The following is a 15648-nucleotide window of genomic DNA, read 5'->3' as shown; positions in this document are numbered from 1 at the left end:
AGGGGAGGTTAAAGTCATACCTTATCTCTTTTACTAACCTTGAACAATGCACTAATTAACTCTGCCTCTCAGTTACCACATCTGTAAAATGGGAAGAATAATAATATCTACCTCACAGGGTTGCTGAGGGGTTGAAATGAGATCATGCATATGAACAGTTGAGCCCATACTCACAACAATTTTTTTGCTCTCACCATCATTGTTATACTTTTCCAAGGTCTAAGTCATGCCTATAAAAAGGAGGCGAAAGGGCCCCTGAGCTGCTGGGTTCACTGAAAAGAGAGGGTCATTAAGGGTAGAAGTGAAATGGTCTGATAAAATAGCCTGATACGATAGCCTGAAAACGCAAGTCAGACCACGTCCCTCCTCTGCTCGTGGCTCTGTGTCACTCAGTGGGAAAGTCAAAGTCCTTATGGTGGTCTACAAGGTCCTACGTGATCTGGTATCAGACGACTGCTGCTCACCCTCACTTGTTCTGGTCTGGACACAAGCATACTCTGGCCCCAAGACCTTTGCACTTGCTGTCCCCTCTGCTGGAATGTCTCTCTCTTCAATGTCAGCGTGGACCCCTTCCTCATTTTCTCCAGGCCTCTCCTCAACAGCCAATATAGAGGGAAGCATTCTCTGACTACCCTACTTAAAATAGCAATCCCTCATCCATCACCTTTCTGCTTTAATTGTTTCCATCACAGTTATCATCATCTGTCATATAGTTACTTTGACTTTTTAGTTCTCTTTCCCACTAGGATAGAAGCTCCATTGCAGAATCTCTAGGTCTTAAAACAGTGCCTAACATGTTAGGTGCACATTAAGTATTTTCTGAATGAATAAATAAATAAATAAGACATCCTAAATATGTCCACTTATAAAGTTTCCTCACAACCACACTGACCATTCCTCTGTATCTTGGGGACTGCAAGATCTTTAGCTGTCTGAGGACATGGAGACCCTAAGCTGTGCTGAGAAGCAAAATAGGTGTTTATCTGCACAAGGGAGTTCAAACATTTGGATTCTAGCCAAATGATTTCTCTCTTCTGAGCCTCGGTTTGTCCAACTATAAAATGGGTTCATATTGGGCTACTCCACAGGTACCCCAAAGCGGGTACTGTGATGAGAGGAGTATGAGGGGGGATGGAGATGATTGTGTTCCAGGCCCTCTGCGACACCTCACCCGCCCAACAGAAGCTCCCCATTCACCAGCTTTATTACTGGAGCCCATGGAAAGTTTCATTTGCAGGGAACAAAAAGGTTATCTGACACTTAAAAAAAAATCTGAAAGGCATTATTCTGAATGCTGTCTGCATGGGAATTCTGAGACTCACACAGCAGCTTCAAAGAAAAACATGTCTCCTTTTTAAAGTCAAAGGGGCCTTCGGAGACTGGTTGTGCCCTGTGCATCGGAGGAGGGGTGGCCCTGCCATGAATGTCCCGGACTCACCTGCGACATGTGTACCACCTCAAACCAGCGCAGGATCCCCGGCAGCTTGTATGCAGTCACGAAGGAGGTTCTCTCAATCCACATGGACTGTCCGTGGGCAGGGGGTGGCAAAGGCGGGAAAGCAACAAACACATTTATGAAACCTGGGTATCAGAGAAGCTTGGCAGAAACCCAGCCAGATCCCCAGGCCTCCCATCTACCGGAAAGCAGAATAAATATTGCAAGACCCAGAAACACGCTCTCACCTTACCCTTAAGAATTATTTCCCAACATAAACTGTAAGCTCTCCCTGGACATAGGCCAAGTAAGTTTTAACCTGGGTTTATTAGCAGTCTGAATTTTTAAGCAATATTGAATGTATCCATTTGTTTTCTCGGGGAAGGGTTCCCAGTGTTCATTAGATTCTCAAAGAGGCAGTGGCTCCAAAAATATTAGGAATTACAGTCCAAGCCAAAGAGCCGAGACTTGGAGACACCTCCTTATTCCAGTCTTGTTTGAATCCTAGCTGGACACACACAGAGGAGACTAACACTCAGGGGACAGCGATGACTAAATTGCTGTGACCTCTTACTGGTGTTTGCTGGAAGGTTTGATTTTATCAACACCCCTTCTTAGCCTGAGGGTTTCTACCTGCTGGCAATGCCTGAATGCCCTGTGGTTGAAAAGGTGCCTCTGACATGAGGCCTGGGTTCTGTATTAAAGGGAAAAAGGCTCAAGAAATAAGGACACAGGCCCTAACGGAAGAGACTGGGGAATGGACATCATGGTATCCATGGAGGTTAGCTTTATTTTCTCTGGCTTTGGATCAAGTTCCTTCCCATTCTGAGGTTGGCTGATGCATGCTCTGGTTCCTCCAGGTGGCTCCAGGGAATGATCAAGAGTAGGGAAGATACTCACGGCAAATTCATTCTCCGGGTCTACGGTTCCCCTGCGCACGGGCCGGGAGTAGTGGAACCTTTGCACGTAGTTGGATTTGTAGAAGCTGAAAGACAGCAAGAGGCTGAGGCTCCTGGTAGACATGGCCGGCTGCTGACACCTGATCTGACCCTGCACTGTCCAGGGAGGCTCATTACAGTAAACTTCAGGCCTAGTAGAGTCCCTTGTGGTGGCATTTAAAATCAAGGTCTGTGCTCTGGGCTCCATAAGAGTGACTTTTGCACAGGCTTTCCTGACAAGGCAATTTAAGAAGGTAGACTGGGTATGCCCCTTTGAGAACACAGTATCCCTAGAGTATCCAGGCAATTGGAATCCTAACATGGATGGCCTAGGTCATGATTTCCTGTGATCCGCAACAAAGGAGCTGAGGTCTGAGCCTAATTTCCCAGGGGTGTCCTCAAAGGATTTCTTTAGGTATCCCAGCCAAACCCCCAAATCAGTCTTCTTGAATCCTTGGTGAGATTTTAACATCAGGGCCAGCAGAACACCGTGCTAGCTGCATAGTTATTGTCCCCTGCTCATGGGTGCCTGTCCGAGAAGGTGAGAAGGTGAGGGGAGGCTGAGACCCAAGCTGAGCTCCACCTGCTCTGCCGTGGCACTTCATGAGGCTACTGGGAGGGGCTGCCTCTCCCTAAAGGGTCCTTAATCTTGCAAAGCAGATCCTGTTTCTGACTGTCCCACCCAGAGGGGAGGACCTACTCTAAGACACTCAAGTTCTCCATAGAACTTGGGCATGGGGTGGGGGGAATGAGCTGGGCAGCTGGGAGCCATACAGCCTTGGGTCCCACAGAGGCCCCACCTTGTGGCCTCATCAGTGACTTTGCAATCTGATCCAGAACAGGTGGACATCAGCCTTCATGGCACTTCCTCTAGTGTACCTTTATCAGAGCCAGAACACACCATTGTCAATGTACAACCTTCACACACACTGAGAAGATGTCCCTCTGGGAGCATGTGCTCAGCATGGCCAAGGTCCCCTGTCTTCACCCTGCCTATCACTTGCCCAGCCACACTCTGTTTGTGGACTCCCTGGGGCCACTCTGAGATCAACCTGAGCAACAAATAGGCTGAGTGCATCCAGTTGAGCAAATGCTCAATGCTTGCTGAGGATTTGCTGAGCCGTAACCCTGGCCCTCCTATCCTTCCTGGCTTCAGCCTTGTCAGGGGCAGAGCCCAGCTAATTGGAGGGTGATTCTTTGCCCAAGAGGAAAAGGGGGAACAAACTGGCTAAGACAAAGAAGGAACTAGAAAGACACTGGGGTCTGTTCTGCCACCAGCTCAGTTTGGTGGTCCCAGTGGGTTCTCTTCCCCATCCTTCTTCCCTGTGGACAATGAGTCTTACTTTATAATCTGGTCAGGCACTGGCTTATTCTTGAACCTGGGGTGTTCATCCAAGACAGGCTGGACAGTGAAGCACTGGATGTCTGGAATCCATGTAGTTAAGGGCTTATATCTGTTGGCTGCAGGGACAGTTTTAAGTGTAGCTGGTCCTTGCCGAGACCTTCCAGGCCAGCCTTTATGGAGCCACATTTTTACTGAATGATGAACCTCAGGTTGCTGGCTGCCCACTAGGCACTAATGACTAGTTAGTTACTGAGGTCCTTATCAGTGCTGTCACCTTGCAACCTCATGCCAGGGCTCAGCCCCTATAAACAGAGTTGGCTAGTGGTGTTTAATCATCATCATTGCTATATTATCATTAATAATAATACCATTGAATGAATTTATAGCTCTCAAATCAATTGCAGAGTACATCTCCTCATGATTTCATTTGATCTTCTCAATTCCACTGAGTGTATTATTAACCTAAATTGTCCCCTTCGAGGCCAGAGAAGCCAGGCCACTTGTTGAAGGTCACATAACTTGTAAGAATAGATCCAAGTTTGTATTCAGGTCGTTTAACTCTAAGCTCAGAATTCTTTCACTCTGGACTCGCTACTCAAAGGTGGCCCTCTGACCAGTAGTATCAGCATCACCGGTAAGTTTGTTAGAAGTGGGCCGGGCGCGGTGGCTCAAGCCTGTAATCCCAGCACTGTGGGAGGCCGAGACGGGTGGATCACGAGGTCAGGAGATCGAGACCATCCTGGCTAACACAGTGAAACCCCGTCTCTACTAAAAAAATACAAAAAACTAGCCGGGCGAGGTGGCGGGCGCCTGTAGTCCCAGCTACTCGGGAGGCTGAGGCAGGAGAATGGCGTAAACCCAGGAGGCGGAGCTTGCGGTGAGCTGAGATCTGGCCACTGCACTCCAGCCTGGGCGACAGAGCGAGACTCCGTCTCAAAAAAAAAAAAAAAAAAAAAAAAAAAGAAGTGGAGACTCTGGACTATCTGAGAACCAACTGAGTCCGGATCTGTGAAAGATCCTTGGGTGATACATATGCATGCTAAAGTTTGAGAAGCACTGCTATAGAATATGCAAATAAATGTCATTTTGCTCTCCAGCTCTGAAAATTTGAAAGCAACTCCCTGCGGCAGGATGGTAAGGAGCTGTGTTCAGACTCAGTGGAAAAGAGTCCCATGGTGGATGAGTGATGCTGCAACAGGCATAGATATTGGAGAGGCACTATATGGGTCAGACCTGTGTCATGCCTCTTCTAGATCTGTCTTTAGTCCTTTTAAGCTGACAATATGGCAAACTGAATGAACAAAGTCAGTGGTCACTGGTCCCATTCCTGACCCTCTTCCCTTTCCCTACCTCCTATTTCTTCTTTACCCACATCTTTTATTTAGGTATTCAAGGTCTTTTCCCTCTATTCTACCCAATGACCACCATGACTCCAAAAAAATCTTCACCTGGGCCTGACTTGTCTGCCAACTAAGGAATCAAGAACTCCTCCGGCTAGCATTCAAAGCTAGGCCAACATGGCCTTCACCCATTTCTTCATCATTATCTGGATATCCAATGGATCCTACTACTCCCTTTCCCTGGAACCTTTTCCCTCATCAGCATCCCTCTCTTGTGAACCCTTTGGACAGATGTCAAACACCACAGTCCATAAAAACAAAATTCACCCCCTAGTTGGGAATCGTTTTCTTTCCTTTGGCTTTCCACAGCCTTCATCTGTGCTTCTCTTAGGAAATACCCTCCAGCTCCCTGTCGGCTTCCTCCTCCTGCTAGCGCACCTCACACCCTCCATTCCTGCCCAGATTGTGAGCTTCTTCATGGCAGAGACTATGGTTCTTTCACACATAAGAAATGACCAAAACCTAGTTCCAGATTAAATTGAATTGCCTCTCTCTGATGAACTTACTCTATGCTAATATGTTAGGGTTTTCATTGATTTACTTCTGATGCCTGTTTCTGTCCTAAATAGATTTCTCTTCGTAAGAGAGGAAAATGTTTAACACGAATGAATAAATCTCAGTGAAAGTATTTCTACGATTTTCAGGAAAACCCTTTTCTTTCTCAAGCCATGTGGCCAACAGCCTGCTCTGGGAAGAAAATCACTCTGGATTAAGTCTAGGGCAGGGGTTGGCAAACTATGGTCCTGCGGTCAAACCTGGTTCACTGCCTGTTTTTGTAAGGCCCAGAGGCTAAGAATAGTTTTCAATGGAGGGAAAAAGAGTATTTTGTAACATGTGAAAATGATAGAAAGTTCAAATTTTAGTGTCCATAGAGTTTTATTGGAACACAGCAATACCTGTGCATTTTTGGGTTTTCAGTGGCTGCTCTCCCACTACAACAGCAGAGCTGAGTAGTTGTGACAGAGGCTGCATGGTCACGAAGACTAAAATACTGCCCATCTGACCCCTTCCAGAAAGTTTGCAGACCCCTGTTTTAGAGAAGGTTCTAGGTCATGTTTACTGATCTTGGCCACTGGTCTTGGCCCAAGAGGAGAATCTAAACCTGTCCAGGGGAAGCCCGTGACACGAGTTCCCTGAAGTTGTGCCAGGAGGATGGCTGGTGAGGTTGTTATGCCACATGCTGAATGTATGTGTGGAACTGGGGCCCCAGAGGGCTGGGCAACTGCAGACCCCCTACAAAGAGACTTTGGCTTTCAATGATGGTTCCCTACTTGGATACCTAAGTGAGAAATGAGATCTGTCACCCTCTCAGACTGCTTATCAGCTTTTTCGCAAGTGAAGGCAAGAGAAGAGAGCATTAAGAACTCAATATTTTGTCAAAAAGCAGGCCTGAGTTCAAATCCCAGCTCCATCACTTCCTAGTTGTGACCTTGTGCAAGCTGCTTAAATTCTGTGAGCCTCAGTTTTCCTATTAGCAAAATGCAGAAAGCAATAATACCTAACTTGTAGAAGTATTGGAGGGTAAAACAACAATGCATGCAAAATGCCTAGTGCATGGTAAACAGTTAATAAAGAGAATGCTGTTCATCAATCTTTTAAAAAACGATGGTGTACCAGAACATAGGTTTTCAGACAGACAGATCGTGAGGTTTAAGTACCGGTTCCATCACTAACTAGCTTTGTAACCTTAGGCAAACCACTTTACGTCTCTGCCCCACATATTTCTTCTCCATGAAATAGGGAAAATCAACACTCCCTTTAGAGGGTTTTATAGGATACAAAGCCTGCAGTCCCATGAAAATGACATTTAGCAAATAATAGCCCTTCCCCTCTTCTTTTGCACCTGCCTCCTAGCACTGAACCAGGGGAGAGCTATGTCCCAGGAACACATACTCTGTCCCTAGACTCATGTTAAAAGGCCACACAGCTGTTCAATCCCAGGAGGTCCACTTAGAAAGGCCTTAGAACCAATCCCATGTCTCGCCTATAACCAAACTCATATTTGTAACCAGCCCAGCCCACCACCAGTTGCATTTCCTCCTGCAAATAACCATGGTAGAGCAGGTACGCAGGGCAGGCAAGCATAATGAAAAGGTTACAGATGAATGTTTACCACTGGAGAGAAGAATATTTGGATTAAAGTACAGCAGACTGAGCAGACCAGTCATGCAACCTGTTAACCCCATTTTAAAGGCTGTAATTTAATTTGTGCTAAAGGGTGCAATGCTGGGAGCTAGGCTGAGTTAATGTGCTCCCTGGCTCAGCAATTGGCCCTATTCTTGCGTTTATATGCTCTCTGCCATGCGAATCCTGTCTGTTGCCCAGCACCGGCTGCTGGCCTGCTAAACACCATGCTTGGCCGCACTGGCACTCACTTACACTGCACCCTAGCATCACCCCATGCGACTTCTGTGTACTGTGTACTCCAAGTGAGCTGGCTGCTTCTCTGCCTCCTTCCTCCCTTTCTCTATTTATTTATCTCTTTTCTTCTTTCCTCTTTCTGTGTTGTTTCCTTTTTATTTTTATTAATCAACAAATATTTACTGGGAGTCCCTTTGTACCAGGCACAAGGGAGGGGGGACTTAACTGCAGGGAGCAAGCCACGGCAAGCAACTTCCCTCACGGAGCTTACATTCTAGCTCATCTCCATGCATGTTTAAAAAGTGCCAGAGATAAAGGCAAATTGAGACAGATTTTCCAAGGAAAACGAAGCTTGAGATACCAGGGTCATGAAGAGTTCAGAAAAGGCCACATTTGACAATAGAAAGGCCACGGCAGACCTCTTCCAGAAGGTGACGCCAAGCTAGGGTCTGATGGGTAAGAGACAGCTAGTCATGTAAGGAGCTGAGGCAGGGCACCCCAAGCAGAGGGAACAGAGAATATGAATGCAATAAGCTGGGTACATCACAGGAACAGAAACAAGACCATTGTGGTCAGAGGGATGTGATAAAGGGAAAGAAGGATGGGGGGTGATGACGCTGAACAGGCAGGCAGGGGTCAGATCATGGATGGCCCCGCAGGCCTTGCTTAGCAGTTTTGATTTTATTATGATGGCAATGTGGCATCATTTCAGTTTGTGGAGACTGCTATGCTCCTTACTGCCTAAGGCCTCTGCACAGAAGCATCCTTCCTTCTGTCTGGGATATTCTTCCCACCTCCTGCTAAGCTTTGGTTGTTTGTCATCTCAAACGTCACCTTCCTCAAGGATGCCTTCTCTCCTTTCCCAACCACAGTACTCTGCATGGCTTCCTTGAGGCACAGATTATATTTTTGTAAATAAATATGGAATAGTGCAGTTAGTCACTTAATGCCTCTTTTAGCTGCTACACTGTAAGCTCCCTGAACGTAGGACCATTTTGTGAATGAAAATCTCCAGTCCCTTGCACCTTGCTTAGCATAGAGTAAGAGCTTGAGAGTATTCAATATAAGAATGAATGAGTGAGTGAGTGAATTAATCAATGCATACAACATTTACGATGTATTGAGATGGGTTCTTTGGATCTCATCTCGAATATTTACTGGGAGTCACTCTGTACCAGGCACCATGGGAGATGGGAACTTACTGCAGAGAGCAAGCCGGAGCAACCACGGGGTTGACATTCTAGCTCACATTCATGCACTTTTTTAAAAGCACCAAAGATAACAGGAAATGGAGACAAAATTTCCAAACCAAATAGAGCTCGAGATACCAGGATCATGAAGAGACCAGAAAAGGATCCAAAGAACATGGATCCAAAGAACATGTTGCATGTTCCTGCGACATGGCACCATGGTAATGATTCTGGCAGCAGCTCTGAGCTCTAAGGTGGGTCTTTGTGGGCTGCAGCCCCGGCAGGACTGCCCAGGTCTGGCCCATTGGCTAGGGCATTCTCCAAGGATACACTGGCCTGGAGCATTCTTCACATCATCTCCCGGGGCAGAGGTGGTGTTCATCTTCTCTGCATTGGGGAACTGGGTCATCAGCTGCATCTGGAAATCTTCTCTTCGCTCATACTCCTTTCCACGGTAGATGAACACTTTGTTCTGCAGAGAAAGGATGCTCATTAGAGATTCGGGGACCCAGGTGTGAAGAAAGGGGCCAAGTAAAGCTGGGGAACTTGTAAAATGACCACGGTCTATGGGGACCTCCAGTGCATCACTCTCCTATTGGTTTCCCTACCGGGGGAAAGGAAGAGCTCAACTCACTGACCTAGCAGAGGCCATCACTACTCTAAAGAGTCTAGAGGAAGGGAAGATCACGAATGCTGAGAACTTTCTTCTTACCTTCCTATGTACAGCTTCCAGAATAATTACTCACTCAGGTTTCACTGTGTCACACCCACTCTCCTATATATATGGCCACATTTCCCCGTTGCCTGTAATGGGCCATGTGGGCTGGACTTGTGAGCTGGAAGGACTCAGTTTTCATATCTTCATTGCCTGGTTTCTGGCTCTAAGCCTGTGAAAACACACTCTTTATCCTTCCTGACCATGTGCATCTCTTATAGATCAGTGGTTCTCAACTAAAGGTGATGTTGTCTCCCAAGGGACATCGGCAGTGTCTGGAAACATTTTTTGGTTGTCACAACTGGGAGTGGGGGATGCTACTAGAACCTACGGGGTAGAGGCTAGGGATGCTGCTAACATCCTACGATGCACAGCACAGCCCCACAGTGAAGAATTTTCAGGCCCAAAATATCAATAGTGCTGAGGTTGAGAAACTGCTCTAGACATCTGTGCCATCCACACTGCCTAAAATGGCCCCTAAGTTCTTCTATCCAAACACACATCTGTCATTTATCTCTACATATCAGTGCTTCCAAACCTAGCTGATTGTCCAAGGAGCCTAGGAGACTTTTAAAAATTCAGATTCCCAGCTGGGCACAGTGGTTCACTCCTGTAATCCCAGCACTTTGGGAGGCCAAGATAGGAGGATCATGAGGTCAAGAGATAGAGACCATCCTGGCCAACATGGTGAAACCCTGTCTCTACTAAAAATACAAAAATTAACTGGGTGTGGTGGTGCGTGCCTGAAGTCCCAGCTACTTGGGAGGCTGAGGCAGGACAATAGCTTGAACCTGGGAGGCGGAGGTTGCGGTGAGCTGAGGTCAAGCCATTGCACTACAACCTGGGTGACAGAGCAAGACTTCGTTTCAAAAAAACAAAAAAGAAAAGAAAAGAAAAGAAAAAAATTCAGATGCCCAGGGCCCACTCCAGACCTGCTGAAATGGAATCTGTGGGAGTGGGGCCCAGGAGTCTGCACTTTTAACAAGTTCCCCCATGGGATTCTGATGTACAGCCAGGTTTGGGAAGCCACCTGTACTTCCTCCATGAAGCCTGCACCCCTCTCTGCAGCTCATGGCAATCACTCCTGCAGGCCCACTCTCACCTCCACATTGTTGATTAATAACTGTGAGTGATTTATCTCCTTGACTAGACTAAATCAAGTGAGGTTGGAGACCAGATTTGCCATTTCTTTTGTATTTCCTTCACCCCAGAATTGAACCATAGACTCCCAGACTGAAGGAAGCCTACTGGTGATCTAATCCAATTCATCACATGATAGGTAAATAAGCCACTACAGCAGCGGTTCAGAAACTGTGCTCCAGGGACACCTGAGGGTCCCAAGACCCTCTCAGGAACCAGAAGATCACACTGTTTTCATAATAACATGAAAGCTGTTATTTATCCTTTTCATTCTCATTCTCCCATGAGGGTACAAAGGAGCTTTCCAAAGCTGCGAGATGTGTGATCGCAACAGATTGCAGAAGTAGACATGAGAATCTAGATGTCTTAAGTCAGACATTAAAGAGATTTGCAGAAATGTGAAGCAATCTCGTGATTTTCATTGATTTTTTTTTATTGGAAAATAGAGGTATTTTTCCTAAAATTGCAGTTTATGTTAACATGTAATGGGTTTATTATTGCCATTTTTTAAAAAAATTTTATTTATTTTTTGAGACAGGGTCTCTCTTTGTCACCCAGGCTGGATGGAGTGCAGTGGCTCCATCATGACTCACTGTAGCCTCAGCCTTCTGGGTTCAAGTAATCCTCCTTTCTCAGGCCCCAAATAGCTGGGATTATAGGTGCGCATCACCACGCCCAGTTAATTTTTGTATTTTTTTGTAGAGACAGGGTTTCACCATGTTACCTAGGCTGGTCTTGAACTTCTGAGCTCAAGTAATCTGTCCCCCTCAGCCTCCCAAAGTGCTGGGATTACAGGCATCAGCCACCATGCCTGGACCATTTTTGTTATTTTCAAATAAATGAACACTTTAAAAAACATTTTCTTAGTTTTAATTTCTCATGTGGTAAATGTAGATAGAGATTATCTTTATACACACAAGTTCTTTGGGGTCTTCAATCATTTTTAAAAAGAGAAAGAAGGTTTTGAAACCAAAAGGTCTGAGAATGACTGCTCTACAGTAACTCCTGGCAGTAAACCTCTGCCAGCAAACATCCTCCAGCCACTCTTTGAACACCTCATTCCAGTGACGGGAAACTAACTACCTCATGAGGCAGCTGTAGTTGCTGTGTAGTTAAAGAAACACAGTAGATGAGAGATGCTGGTGATTAGGATGGCAGCATTGACTGGGGAGTCTCCTGGGGATGGGGGCAGCACTCAGACAGAGAAGAGCACCGCTTCTGAGCACAAGCAAATCCTCAAAGCATAGAGGGACCGCTGAGATGCCTAGGCCCCGGGGCTCTCGCCTGGTGTCCAAGTCACCCCCAAACTCACCCGCAAGAAGGAGGGGAATCCCTGGCCATAGTATCCAACAGCAAAGTAGTCTGGTTTGGGCCTGAGGATTTTCATGATGCTTTCATAGAATTTTGCCTGCTGGATCTAAAGGAAGAAAATAAGGTTTGTTGCAACACAGATGTGTATCAAAGGTACATTCAACTCCAAGAGGCCTTAGTGAAGACATTATTATACCAGAACCAATGAGCCATGTGCATATATTTGTATATCTGTGCTATGTCTATAATCACAATAGTAAAAGCTATATTTACAGTATACCAGGGACTGTGTTAATCACTCTACCTGCACTAGAGTGGTTACTTGAATCATCCTTGTAATAATCCCATGAGTATCTCCATTTTGCAGATAAAGAAATGGTATCTCATAAAGCAGCCAGTAACCATGGAGCTGAACCCAGTAAGCTGCATCCAGGGTTCCCATCATTGCATCTCTGCTCCCACCTCCATGCACACTTGGGCATGGATTTGTGAGGCTATGGAATGAATAAATGTCCCCGGATATAGATGTTTTCCTGTGCATGTATACCTAAGACATTTCATCTATTCTAAGAGGTGTGTGTTTTCCATATTTTAACATCTCTGGAAACAGTCTGAATCTTACTTTACACCTAATGGCATCTTATAACTGCAGTTGGCTCTGAAGGAATCATGACATGGCACAATAAAAAGAATGGTGTATGATTGATGGCATCTTCCATTTGATACAATCTGGAAGATATATGTGGATCTAGACATATGCCTGTGTGATGTGGACTCTGTGCAGGCAAGTACACATATATTAGTATGTGTCTGAATGTATCCTCTGTGTGTGTGTGTGTGTGTGTGTGTGTGTGTCTTGGGCATAGGCATTGGCAAACATCTATGTGGAGGTACACGTGGGGTAGGTATCAGGTATCTCTTGGTGTATGTATTTGCATATTATCTTACAAACAGTGAAAACAGTTAACAGCTCAGTTGTTTTTAACAAGATCACCATACTTTCCCCCCACCAAAAGCTATCAATCCTTTTCGAACAGTCTGACTCTGTAAGTCGCTGGCCTGGCCTCTCTAAACAGGCTAAGAGGGGTCCCTGGGGTCCTGCTGCTCAGGCAGCCAGAAAATATGTGGGGAGTGTGGGTGGGAGGGAAGCAGCCAAAAAGTTCTGCATTTCCCTGCAGAGTCCAACTCCCCGCCAAATCCAGGCTTCTGCAGTACAAGCAGGATCAGCTGGGCTGGCTTCCCCTGCTCTCCACTTCCCCCACCAAATCGTGAGCATCGATGCTAATGGGAGTAACCAGATGGGGAGCATTTTAATGTGATTTATCTGTTAATCAGAAAGCACAAATTTGTGTTTTTATTTAATTGGTTTAGTGATTTGTGGAACTTTTACTGCAAATGTAGCACAGCATTTATTGGGGCTGTAGCAGCGGCGGCAGTTGCAGCCCCACACAGGTACCCAATGCTCCCTCTGAGACGCTGTCACTGAAGCATTTCCCCATGACATCTCTCTTTGGAAATACTCCCAGCGGGAAGGGAGATGCTCAATACAGCCTCGCTCAGGTCCTCCTTCCATTCATTTTCTATTTCCCTAACCCCGCCTGGCCCTCATCCCCATCTCCCCAGGATCTCGGGTGAGCTGAGGCCCTGAGCACCCAGCCTGCAGGGCATTCAGCCTTCCCAGAGGATGCCTTACCAGGTTCTGGCTGAGCAGCTCATAGTCGAAGATCTCCATCTCGTACTGTTCCGCCAGCTCCTTGCACAGACTGATGGCCTCTTCCCACATCTACAGGAAGGTCACAGGGACAAAGGTGAGGCAGCACCTCCGGGTTTGCAGAGCCCTTGCTGAGGAAGGGACCCCAGCTTAGCTGTGCTTCCTGGGACTGAGTGGAAACCTCGCTCTGATCCAGACCCACTCCCCATTCAGAGGGACTGGGGGGCTTCCTAGAGAGGACGACCTTCCTCTGGCCTCTCACCCGAGTTTCTTGATAAATAATTGAGTAGGCACAGATGAGGCTAAACCCTTTAATTACGTGCTCTCTGATTCTTCACAACCACTCTGAGAGGTAACTGACACCATCTTCATTGTCCAGGTAAGAAACAGAGGTTCAGAGAGGTCTGGCAACCTGTCCTGGGTCAAACGTCTCACTAAAAGCAGTCAGGATGCAAGCCTCTGTGTGTGTCTCCAGGGCCTTCCTCTTCAGTCCTTGCCTCCCACATGCTCGTGTTGAGTGAATGAAACCTTTGATTCCCTCACCTCCTCAGAGAAGTATTGGCCCCCTTTTCCAAAGATAAATGGTTCACAGAGAAGTGAACAAGGTGGCCCAAGGTCAGAGTTTCCAGGGACAAAGTTGGGGCCAGGCCCCAGTTCTCCTGATATTCAGTCCTGGGATGCTTCTACTCTGCCAATCCTGATGCTTTTTATTGGGATTATTTGACATGTGGAAGTAAGGAGTCAGGTAGCATAAAGAGTCAGGTGGGAGGGGTGGTGCTAGAGTATTAAAAAAAAATTAAGACTTTTTATCCCTAAACATAGTGGATACTTCTCTTCTCTGTCTTAGACGAGAGTCAATAGATTACCTCACTCTCTTAGACCGAAGGAGGTCAGGATGGTCTGCAGAGTCAGGGGAGACACAGGGCGGACCGGAGGCTGGCAATCTCAAGGGATACCCATTACATTTCACCTTCAGTTTAAAATGGAAAATGCACCTAAATGGAGAAGCTGGGGGAGGTAGGAGGAGGAGAGACGGGAGGTTGCCAATATGCAGTGTGAGCTGTGTAGCAAAAGTGCTCTCTCTGCATCCAAGCATAAAAATAAATAAAACCAAGTGCCGAGTGGAGACGCCACGGCTGTAAACCCACGGACAGCTTAGCAAGCAGCATAAAAATGCTTTATGTGCTAGGAGGAGGAACCAAGTGTACGGGCCAGGCTGAGGTTTTCTCTTCACCCCGAACCAGAAGGTTGGGGTAATCCCCCTGGGCTGAGGCCAGGGGACTGACGGGCTCAAGTATAGATCTTTGTCTACTTGTCACTGTAATATGAACAGGGAGAAGAAAGGCTCTTCCCATGGGTTAAGAAATCACTAAGAGACCAGAGAAGGGGCGGGGCAGGAAGTCAGGTGCCTGGGATTTCCTCCCAGTTCTGCCTGTGTGGCCACTGGGACCTCCGACAGTCACTGACTTCTCTGAGTCTTACACATTCATTTTTAAGCACATGCTGGGTTCTGGGCATGGTGTGGTGTGCAGTAATGAAACAGATATAAAGATGGACGAGACACAGACTCTGCTCTCATGAAACATAACTGGACAAAGTATATACATCAATAGATAAAATCGTTTGGTTTTGAGCAATTTAGAGGAGTCCATCGGGTGGTGGCAAGATGAACTTATGGAGTCAAAGCCAGCATGTGTGCCTGGAGCAATGAGCCTCCCTGAGGAGGTATGGGGAAGGAAAGCTGACAGGGTGCTGAGGAGTTTGGGCTTCCTTCTAGAAGCTTTCATAGCAGCGGCTTTCAGGGTAAGCCGTACCCATCTGCTCCCTCCTCTCTGCTCCCAAAGTACTTTGGAACCACCCTGTTCCCTGGCCTTTTTCCCTGTGATTGCATAATGCCAGAGAGCAATGCAAAAAATATTATTATTGGCATGTCTGTTTTGCCCACTAGACAGTAAGTTCTTTGAGGTTGGGGATCATGCCTTTTTCCTCTCTGCTCAGCACAAAGTGGGCTGAATTGAATATCTTGCTGAGGACAAAGCTCAACATGTACTTTTAGGCTCTCACACTGCAACCTACTTAATCAGCTGATAAACAAATAGTAA

At 46.6% G+C, this 15648-nt stretch overlaps 1 protein-coding gene across 1 annotated transcript in view; it reads right to left on the bottom strand.

Moving 5' to 3' along the window:
• The window catches only part of DOCK2 (dedicator of cytokinesis 2), a 447565-nt gene that overhangs the window by 24291 nt on the left and 407626 nt on the right, over window positions 1-15648 (bottom strand). Inside the window, exons 39-44 of the mRNA XM_011947752.1 lie at window positions 13529-13618; window positions 11837-11941; window positions 9000-9141; window positions 3717-3798; window positions 2336-2420; window positions 1439-1525 (exon numbers count right to left, since the gene is read on the bottom strand). Of these exons, the coding sequence (XP_011803142.1) occupies window positions 1439-1525; window positions 2336-2420; window positions 3717-3798; window positions 9000-9141; window positions 11837-11941; window positions 13529-13618 (591 nt within the window). The remainder of the gene's footprint in view (window positions 1-1438; window positions 1526-2335; window positions 2421-3716; window positions 3799-8999; window positions 9142-11836; window positions 11942-13528; window positions 13619-15648) is intronic.

The sequence above is a fragment of the Colobus angolensis genome, unplaced genomic scaffold (genome assembly GCF_000951035.1).
Source record: "Colobus angolensis palliatus isolate OR3802 unplaced genomic scaffold, Cang.pa_1.0 Scaffold27, whole genome shotgun sequence".
Lineage (NCBI taxonomy): Eukaryota > Metazoa > Chordata > Mammalia > Primates > Cercopithecidae > Colobus > Colobus angolensis.
The sequence above is the reverse complement of the archived record's forward strand: the minus strand, read 5'-3'. Positions and strand labels throughout refer to the sequence as shown.